This window comes from Seriola lalandi, unplaced genomic scaffold (genome assembly GCF_002814215.2).
Source record: "Seriola lalandi dorsalis isolate HSWRI2012SDOR001 ecotype SW California unplaced genomic scaffold, Sedor1 jcf7180002054343, whole genome shotgun sequence".
Lineage (NCBI taxonomy): Eukaryota > Metazoa > Chordata > Actinopteri > Carangiformes > Carangidae > Seriola > Seriola lalandi.
Window position 1 is genome coordinate 1,166,467 of NW_019524896.1, and position 11,036 is coordinate 1,177,502.

At 42.6% G+C, this 11,036-nt stretch overlaps 1 protein-coding gene across 1 annotated transcript; it reads left to right on the top strand.

The window, feature by feature from the left end:
* The first annotated feature begins 2,473 nt into the window (after positions 1–2,473).
* Positions 2,474–11,035, top strand: LOC111656084 (ubiquitin carboxyl-terminal hydrolase 2-like). The gene is made up of 12 exons (XM_023407664.2): positions 2,474–2,854; positions 7,264–7,311; positions 7,458–7,581; positions 8,209–8,320; positions 8,410–8,520; positions 8,684–8,748; positions 8,854–8,957; positions 9,098–9,178; positions 9,275–9,353; positions 10,226–10,333; positions 10,446–10,566; positions 10,873–11,035. The coding sequence occupies exons 1-12, from the start codon at positions 2,702–2,704 to the stop codon at positions 10,976–10,978; spliced, it is 1,212 nt and encodes a 403-aa protein (XP_023263432.1). The 5' UTR covers positions 2,474–2,701; the 3' UTR covers positions 10,979–11,035.
* The last annotated feature ends 1 nt before the right edge of the window (position 11,036 follows it).

The following is an 11,036-nucleotide window of genomic DNA, read 5'->3' on the forward strand; positions in this document are numbered from 1 at the left end:
TCAAGTAAAAAAAAGTGTGACAACTGCACCTCTCACCATATCCAACGCTATACACCGAGTTAAAACCTGATTCCTCAGCTCAGTGCGGTCTGTTACATGAGCGCTCTGGACTTTGCTCAGTTATTTTAATATCCTCTCTGTTACAGCCAAAAGATGAAAATGAATGCAAAGGGTCGAAGGAACCCGTAAAGGTTTTACGAGGCAGCTATCAAGTTTCTTATCAGCCTCAGAGCTGGTGCTTTATCTATTCAGAGCTGCAGTCTAAATATCTATCAGGGTCAGCAAGTCTCTCTGTCGAGGGGCTGAGGTTTTGGGATGTAGAATGAAGCTGATGGGAGCTTTTATTTTCTGCCAACATGTGTTATTCTTTCTACCTTTGCAGAAGCACCTGCATATTTGCTGTTAGATTTTTTTTTATCTCAGAGAACAACACAGAAAAAAATAAATGCATTTTGCTAAAGCAAATGTGAAGGTTGACGTACTGTATCCACTGTACCTTGTTCTCAACACCATCTGGTCAATGGAATCTGAATACTGTGGACTGTGAACTGTGATACATTCATTTCTGCCTGTTTTATGGATATTTCTGCAGAGATCAGTATATCCTCAAAACACAACAATCCCTCAGCTGAAGTGCTTCCTATGCTGTTTCTCCATTATCAGCACTGATATGCTGACTGAAGTAGTGAGTAAACCCAAAGCACCGCACTTGTGTCCTTGACACTAAATCATACAGCGCAGAGCTCTTTCCATAAAGTCTATAGTTGTCTGTCTGTGTAATTGTTTAATATTGTATTTAAGAAGATATATTACATTATGCATCGATTCAATTCTAAGCTCTCTAAACTAGACCCAGCTGGATAGGCAGACCGATCTCAAGTAAAAACAAACATTGCATACTTTTTATTACAAGAAGGAAAACAAAATATAATGTCTACTGTAACATAAAGCTGCAGTGGGAGATTGTGGAGAAGAAAATGAACATTGAGCAAATTTCTTCATTGCCTGTTTGGTCCAATAAATCTTTTTGGCAGCAGCCATCCAGAAACAGTCGGTCTCGCCCCTCAATCTACACTCAATAACCCAGTGTAGTGTAGACTGAAGCCGATGTATGTCAGTGGAGGAAGATGAGCATCAACATATACTTAAAATACCAAATATACCAGAACTCATAGAAAAATGTTTCATTGGATAGCTCTTAATGTACAAGCACTGCTTTAATGTTGCAGCTGGTAAAGGTTAGGCTTAATTTAAACAATCTATTACACTACTGGGTATCTTAATTCTTAATATATATTATTATGTAATAATAATCTGAATCTGCAACGTAACTATAGTTATCACACAAATGTAGTGAAGCAAAAAGCACAATACTGGAAGTTTAAAGAGCGTAAAAGTGAATTAGTGAAGTAAAGCACAGTGACCTCTCCACTGTACTCCAGTACATACTGTTGACAGAGAGTATATTATCATTATGTTGTATATAGATGACAACTTAAATATCTAAAGAACGCTTTATCTCCTCCCCTGGTGTTAAAGGACCTTTAACTCAAAACCTTTATATTCTCAGAGACAATCAGCTGACCGGTGTAATTTTCATGCATCTGCTTTATCTCTGCAGTTTAGCTAAGAAACAAGCGTAGCCATGTGTGTCATCCATTCCAGTGAAATCTAACATTAATGCAACCAAGTCCGCCATATTTATTTGGCTTATATAAGTCACTAATTGCTTTACAGATGAATCTCATAAAATCTGTTAAAGATTAAACCATTTGGCTCGTGGCCCCGTACAGTGTCTACTTGAGGCCCTTTGTTGTGTTTGTGGTGTCCACTAAAGAGACATTTCCCCTCTGAACATCTCAGATATTTTCATTTAAGTAGACCTGTGTGTTTGAGACCACAAAAGATCCAATTACCAAATGCTTCACAAAAAGGCTTTTTTTTTTTCCATGTACATATACTTTTTTAATAAGTATTCTGAGATCTGTGACAAAGACAAATATATGTCATTTACATTCAGTTGTGAAATCTGAGACACATTGTATGGAAATATCTGATTGGTGCTGAATGTCCAAAAATAAATATATTGGAAAGTGAAATCACTGGACCAAACTATCCAACTCTAAATAAAGTAATTAGAAGTAGTTCCACCTCAGCTAAACTGCTTACACACTGATGCATCAGTGTTAATAATCTAATAATGTCACCTATAATAATAATAATGATAATATATCACTCACTGCATAATGAATGCTCTCACTGCAAAGTTGGTAATAATTTTCTGCGCAGTGACGTAAGTAAGTTATGAATTTGACTACTTTCACAGCTCCTTACAATGCGCCAAGAGCAGAGCTGTGACAGTTTTAATGTTTCCAACGGCACTTAAAGGCAGCACCGGTCGTCTCGGGGGGGTGGGAGTGGGCGTTAACGTCACACAGTAAAAACTCCGACACACGCGCCGCCTCTGTGTTAGTGTTCATCACAGTGAGGTCGTGTGCACGTGCCCGACGGTAGAGACGGTCCAACCTGCAGACACAGCGGGACGACCAGCGACTTCACCCGCCGGTAACTGACTTCAGCCCGGTCAGCGGGACTCCACTGACTCCGGCTGCATTGCTTGACATCCCGGTTCTCGGACAGCAACAAAAACAAAACAACAACAACAACAAAACAACAACAACAACAACCACCGTCGGACAACATGCCGTCTCTGCGTCACTCCTACACGGTGACGGTGCTGGAGGAGCCGACCGCTTTCCCCTTGGACAAACACGACCTGCGGCGCAAGAATCCTTCGCTGTCCCGGTCCATGCTGGTGTCCACGTTCATGGGTCTGATCATCAACCAGGCCAAGGTGAGTCCAGACCACCTGCACTGCACCTCTGCCTCTGTCTCACCTCTCTCAAAGCCTCCCCCTCTTCCTCTCCATTCCCTTTCATTTAACTTTCACAAATAACAAACTATTCATCCTGACTTTTTAAAGTTCTTATGCACTTGTCACTGTCAACACAGACATATTGTGTGTTTTTTTGGTGCAGCAGCCATAAAATCTAATTATTTAGCTTAAGTTTTGTCCTTTTTGATTATAATGTTAAGCAACATTATTGGAGTTCAGATCTTTCACATTAAATACAAAATAGAAAGTAAAATATATTTCACTTAAATCAACAATAAATCTGGGTATTTGTTTATTAATAAGGACATAGAAGTGGTGTATTTTTGCACTGGCAGCTTGTTCAGTGTTATGATCACCCATAAAGCTGAAGATGACATCAACACACACGCAAATATCTCATCACTGTAAATTATGATTCATGCACACAGGGATACAGTATCATGGTGATACTGCAGGAGAGAGAGAGAGAGAAAATAGACTCCATGAAATGCAGTGTGATATTTACAGTATGTGAAAGAAAATCAATGTTAAAAAAAAAAAGAAAAAGAAAGAAGAAGAAATAGTAAAATCTCAACATCTTATTCAACTTTGTAACAACATGGAGAGCCAGGGAAAGCTTTGTGACCTTTAGGCTCTTATCAGGGGAGAGGGACTGGGCTGGAGGGCAGATAGGAGCACAGGGCGGGGAGGTAGGGGGAGTCGGGTGGGGGCGGAGGTTTAAGAAAAGCAGCAGCCTGTATCAGAGTAACAATTACAGTGTGACATTTGTTGCGTAATAGGAAGGAGAGCCCTGCTGATAAGGAATGTGTCCAGACTGTCACCTTCCTTATCGTCTGCACGGTACATTTTGTTCGCACTGAGCTCTGCCCACAGCCCTGCACAGACAGTCTCCACAGCCCATGTGGGTTTGAGGTGTTTACGGAAGCGAAGCGTAGCCTGCAGTCACGGACCACACGCTTCACGGCCTTGGCTTTGGCTAACACTGTTGGAAGATATCGGTTTCGACACTTATTGCGCTCACTTTTCTTAGTGTAATTGAGTGGTTTTCAGTGCTTGCACAAACCAGACGTTAAGTGTCCTAGATGATGAGTGACTTTGATCCAAACTGAAAACACCTCTCCAGCTGTAGGCTACACCATGACATTTGTTGCAGACATTCATGGTGCCCAGAAGGATTAATCCCAATGACTCTGGTGATCTTTCAATTTAAGGCTGCAGCTAACGATTATTTTCACGATCTACCTATTATTCTCTCAAATGATCGACTAACAAATCAGTCTAGTTAATGTCATAAGGATTGTAAAACAATTTCACCCAAAGCCCAAAGTGATGCCATCTGATCCACGTCCAAAGATGTTCAGTTCACTATCAAACCAGACGAAGTCGGAGAATGTGAATCAGAATAATAGCAGATTCATTTTCTGTCGATCAACTGATCGTAAACTGAAATGGCAAAGTATCTCACCATTAAAACCCCATAACTTTTACATCACTGAAGTGTCACAGTAAAGTTCCTCTACGTGAGGGTGGTATGTTTGGACCTTCCCCAGCCCTGCTGTTAATGTAGCTGAGATTTTTGTTTATACTGTATCCAAGGGAGTGGCATAGCTGGCACCATGTGTTGCTCCCTTCGTCACGTTATACGGCCTTGACCGGGCATGCAAAGCTGGGTAAGGACATCACGTTCTCCAGCTCTCTCTCTCCCTCTCTCTGTCTCTCCCTCTCTCCCCTTCTCTCTGAAGACATGCCAGTGGAGCGGAGGAGAGCGTTGTTGTTCAGAATACAGAGATTACCTGAATCACCCATCACTTCCTCGCTTTTTATTTATTTATTTTTTTTTGGACGGCTCTTTTTAAATTACAAGCCGCCTGCTGAGTGTGTGCCGAGGGCCCCGCTGTGGTCAGTACTCACCGGAGCAGTGCAGCAGATTGGGACTCGCACCATATGGTCACCTTCAAAATAATACTGCGGAGAAGAAGGGGAAGAATAATTGTGGCCAAGCAAGCAAGCAGACTGCGGGCTGTTAATAGCTTATATTGTCACAGTTCTATTTTCAGGAGTGAAAAGCTCGTGGAACATAATAAACAACAACATGAGGCACTAAACATCTTCACTGACACTGTGGATAAGGATAGCAGCACGACAGGATTTACTAACCTCTTCATATTTACTTAAAATGCAAAAAAAAAAGCAAATTCTTATCGAACTACACACTTATCTCCAGCTTTAACCACTGTTACACAGATATAACGCTTTAGCAAAGATAAGTGCTACGAACTCTTCTTCTTCTCTCTTATTCAAATCAACCAAAAAGACACTAAAACTCAAAGTACAATAAAGAATGAACAACAGCGTGTTGAAGTGATTTACAGGTGTGCAGCCGTGCCCTCATTTATGCTTCCGTCAGTGCGTTGCTGCCCTGATGCTATTACTTCCACATGCAGCTCCTCGGCCGTCAGCAGAGGCGTCGGTGCGTGACCGTGCTGACTTGCTCCGAGTCATCATGTTACACAGTTACTATGTTCCCTCTTTGAGGACGAGCTACAGGTCACAGGCCAAGATGTCACCTGTTGTTATTATTCAGACAGTGGCCATCAGCGCGCACTCAGGCTGCGGGTGGCGCAGAAAAATGTCAAAACTGTTCCCCCTCGCAGTTATTTAACAATGCGTTCAAGGACGAGCGTAATTAGGTCAGTGTCATTTAAATGGAATTTCACCTCCCAATTAAAGCTTATGCAATAAAAAATGTCTCAAGAACAGATAAGAGGTCGATGCAGGTTGTCTTATCTGAAAATCAAACATGAGTGGGTCCCTGCTCGACTTCTGCAAGAGCCTCAAACTGAGTCTGAACTTTAGACTGAGATAAGAAGTTATATTTCTGATTTACATCTACATAAATATATTTTTACACAGTCAAAAAGGAATCAGAAATTTGAAAACTGAACCTTGATGCTTTTTTTGGGAAACGTCAGGTTTGGGTCGGCTGCTAGAACTCTAGTTGGCCACATCTCTTCTTCAGCTTTTAAAAAAAAAAAATTTATTGCAGTAGTTTAATCTTTTATAGCTATGATTTCATTGGCCTGATTTACTAGCTTGATTTATCCAGACATTCATGAGTAATGGTTCTAACAATAAGCTCATGGCCCATGTTAAAGCAGCTCATGATTCTGTGACCTGCAGGTCTGGAGGGTAAAACCTAAATTTGGAAATTAAAAACATCTCATTGCCTTGATACAGACAGTACATTATTATAGAGTGTGTATGTGCCATGATGGTGTGTGTGTGTGTTGTGTAGGAGCGTTTCCAACTTAACAAGGACAACGTACGGAGGGAAACGCCGGCTGCTTGTGATTACTCTTGAATTTCGTGACGATGGAAACATCAGTCTAAATCTAAAAGTGATACCATCAGTTGTTTCAGAGCGTTGCATCAGTCTGATTAGCACCACACTACCGGTGGCACCAGATAAAACAAGAGCTAAAGTAGTTGATCCTCGACTCGTGCAGTCATGCGAGGCGCCTCGCACACAAACGACTTAACGCCACGATGTGTTCTCCACGGATTCTCAGTAGAGCCTTCTCTCATCACATGCCTTGTGTGATGTCACCGCGGCGGCCGGTCGGCGACCGGTCTAGTGCTAGTAAAGGTCAGGACACACTGTGGCGTCTCGTCAGAAGCACGTGGAACAGTAGCTGATAACCACAGCTCAGAGCTGCGACGCTGCCAACAATGTGACCATCGTATGAATTGATTTGATGCAATCCCTCAAGGCTTTGTTCACACTTGAGGAATGTACAAGGGCCGCCGTCGCTGTCACACTGAGACCTTGTGCAAGTTTCCTCTGATAACATGACAGCTCAGAAGACTCAGCTGTATGCTAACACATGCTCAACCCATGTGATAACTAAACACCCATGAGGACCACACAGCTCCTCTCAGTCTGATCGTCATGGTCCCCACTTTGACTCGGTCTTGGCCCCATTAATGACCCACCTTGACACATGTTGAGCTCGTGCGGAGCCAGTTGGGATTTTCTTTTGTGTTCGTAAATTAAGAAATATCACCACCGAGGCTTCAGAAACATTTCTCGCTGGATGTTTCGGCTTTTTGGTCGATTTTAAAGTGGTAAAAACAGCTCGAAAGTGTCCGTTTAAAAGTCTGTTAAAAATATATACGAGCTTGAGGTTTGAAGTCTGGTCACACACTCTCCTAAACCCTTCAGAATTTTTTATTATTGAAGAAATTAATTATGCTGTGTCATTCTCTGTCTAGTGTATCTCATGCTGTATAATACCTTTCTGGTAAACTTATCATTCTCCAGCAGACTCGTGAGTAAACGAGACTCTCTTCTCTTCTTCTTTGTGCAGAACAAGAGTCCTCAAGGCCTGGTGGGACTGAGGAACCTCGGCAACACGGTGAGTGCTTTTACTTCACTTTGTGGCCTCGTAACACACTACACATCACCCTGCACTTTGACCTGCTGACATCACCAGCTGAGTCTGGATCTTCATTTTTAATTCATCCTTCTTTCTTTTTTTTTTTTTCTGTTTGTGATTTCCAGTGTTTCATGAACTCCATCCTACAATGCCTGAGCAACACTCCAGAGCTGAGAGATTACTGCCTGAGAAACATCCACCGCACAGACCTCAACAACAACTGCCGGAACAGCGCCGCTCTCATGGAAGGTAGGACGAGACTCTGAGCTCTCAGGCCACATCTCATCAGCATCATGAGGAGCATTAGTCACTTTATGGCTCAGCAGCAGTAGGTCAGATATTTTCAGTTTATACTGTATGTACTTTATACTCTCGTCAGATCAAAATTATCAAACTGTTATCAGATCAGATACCTTACTGAACCCGCCTAGCTGCAATCAGATCACTTAATACTCCTGCAGGGTGTGTTGGCTCAGCATATTCTCCCCATTCACTACCTCCAATATAAACGTATTGAATAAAAACTCTTATTTTCCTAATGTTCAGTTCAAAGAACCTTCATTTCTTTCTTCCACAACTTTGTATAATGTCATTTTTATCAGTTGTGGTTTATTTATTTATTTTAGATTAATTTATGTGATAACCTAAGGTCCACTTAGTAACTGTTGGAGAGCTTTCAACACCCTCTCACGGTCTTCATCAGCACATTTGTCATTTTATCAGTGAAAGGCTGAAGTTAAGTTCAGGTGAGGGCAAGTGCATCAATCAGGTCATTTTGTGAAGGATGTCCTCGCTCACAAACTGCACGTGTGTGAACCACGAGAAACATCTCCGTTCGTGATTGTGGTCTCTTTCCTTTCGCCTCCTTCGTCTCAGAGTTTGCGAAGCTGACTCAAAGCCTGTGGACCTCCGTGAACAACGAGGCCATCAGTCCGTCTGACTTCAGGAACCAGATCCAGAGATACGCCCCCAAATTCGTGGGCTGCAAGTAAGTCGCCCCCTCATCCTGCCTGTAAAAGTTTTCATGTAAATTAATGTAGTTGGAAAATAAATAACTCTCCTTCTGTCTCTCCGCAGTCAGCAGGACGCCCAGGAGTTTCTGCGCTCCTTATTGGATGGTCTCCATACTGAAGTGAACAGAGTGACAGTCCGCCCTAAGGTGTCAGTCGAGGACTTTGACCACCTCTCGTAAGTCAGCGCGCCAGCCACCTCTCACCTCTGCCCCCAATAAGTCACTCATAAGCTGCTATGTCTGCTGCACATCTGATTGAGCTGCAATGATTCTCTAGTTTTATGGTTTTATATTCCTCTCTAATTATGTCAAATAATGTGAAATGACATTCGTTCACAGGGATGAGGAAAAAGGCAAACGAATGTGGAATATGTACTTGGAGAGAGAGGACAGCAAAGTTGTTGGTAAGTTGTTTTTTTTGTCTTGAAGCTGCATAATTACCTGAAAAACCGTTATTGAATTTAAATCCATATTAAACGTAATCCTCCATCTTTTGTCGCTGCCTTTAGATCTGTTTGTCGGCCAGCTGAAAAGTTCTCTGACCTGCACCGCCTGCGGCTTCCGCTCCACCGTGTTTGATCCATTCTGGGACCTATCAATACCTATTGCACAGGTCAGCACACGCACATACATTTTCCAAAGATTTTTCACATATGGACTAACCATCAATATTTTGTACAATAGTATTGGCTAGGCTATAAAGACTTGTAGTGTGCTTCTTATTGACCTGACATGCTCCGTGTGTCTCCACAGAAGAGCTCAGGCGAAGTGACTCTCAAAGACTGTTTGAAACTCTTTACAAAAGACGACGTGCTGGATGGGGACGAGAGGCCGGTAAGAAGCTTCACGCAGCACGTCACACACACACCGTGTTGCTTTTGTAAAGTTGATGTGGATTATAGAGCCTCTCTGTGTTTGCCTCTCTCTCAGACATGCAACAGATGCAAAGCCAGAAGGAAATGCACCAAAAGATTCAGCATCCAGAAGTTTCCTCAGATCCTCGTGCTTCGTATCCTTTTCCTCACATCTTTGTACACGTTTGTTTAACATGCAGATGCATTTGAATGAGCGCAGTCTTCCTGCTAACGCATTAGCATGCACTAAGTCAATGATCTGCCAGAAACATATGCATGTTTCAAAATATCTGTAGCCACTGAACCTTTCAGTTCCCCTCAGCTCCACAGAGTTTTTTTCCACCCTCTTCTTAGCTCATTGTTTTGTTCTCCGGGTGTTTAATCTGTCTCTTCATCACCCCTGATTCCAGCAGCAGCATTCAGCTGTCTTCCGCAAAAAAATGGTTTGGAAAAACCGACTGTACACTAGCTCACCAGCAAAAAGCTAACTTACCTAGCAACTAACAAAGTGGAGCATCCACCAGCTAAACATCCACCACTATTCCTCCGGGAGTTAAAACGGGAATAGACATTGGACTTGAGAAGACTTCAAATGAATGCTAATGTTGCTACATGTCTGCTAACAACACAACTTGTGACATAAAGCTGTCGTGGCGACAGCTTTATATGTCACAAGTTGTGTTGTTAGCTTGTTCCGCTGCCTCCAAATGGCCGATCAATCAAGCAATGCAGCTTTAAATATCAAAAATCAAAAGTGAATGTACTCGTTATGAAAATCAGAACTGCCGTCAGTGTTCAGAGCATTTTAATGTTTAAGTCCTGAACTTGACTGTGCATCATATTTCATGAGCTGTTCATGTTCATCTGTAAAGTACAATTGATTATAAAGTACATTTATAATTTAATCGGTTACATTTACTATATTTGTAATGTAGTAGATGAAGTCCAAGTGCCTTCTAATTGCACTTGAGGTACAATGATGTTATTTTGAATCAGTTTCTGTTCCTTGACTCACTGCTCCTCTCAGACCTGAAGCGTTTCTCAGACTCTAACAACCGATCCAGCAAACTTTCCACTTATGTCAACTTCCCTCTTAAAGAGCTGGACCTGCGGGAGTTTGCTTCAGAGAGCAGCGGTGAGTATCTGCAGAAGACGACGCACCGTCACCTGCAGAGGCGAGGACAATTATTAATTACTAATTAATTACGATGAGTGTTGACTGACTGGCTGTTGTCTCTCCCCTGCAGAGCGTGTTGTGTATAACCTGTACGCAGTGTCCAACCACACTGGAAATGCTTTGGGAGGCCATTACACAGCCTACTGCAGAAACCCAGCACTGGGAGAGTGGTACAGCTACAACGACTCCAGGTATCAAGTTACATCCACTCACCTGTCATCATATTACCTCACATGAGATTGGCAGAAAGCTGTGCAGTCTAATTATATTGCAGTTGTACAGTATGGTACCTGCTGTCATCGCATTGGCCTCATTCTATCCGTGTAAATTAATTGTGCAGATTGGGTGTGTGCATGCGTGCAGCTGCCTGTGTGTGTCGGTCGTTGGGAGTGGGATCATTCTGTGGCCATTTTTATTTCTTACCTGCAAGCATTTGTTCTCTAAGAAACAGTGCTGTGTGGTTTCAGTGCTATAACTACAGTGTGTGTTCTCTGCAGGGTGAGCCCAATGTCCTCCAGCCAGGTTCGCAGCAGCAACGCCTACGTCCTCTTCTACGAGCTGGCTGCCTCCCCACACAGCAAATATCAGACGTGTCGGCTTTAGACACTGGAGGAGAGAGGAGCTGTGCTAAAAGCTGGGCCTGAAAAAAAAAAAAAAAAGG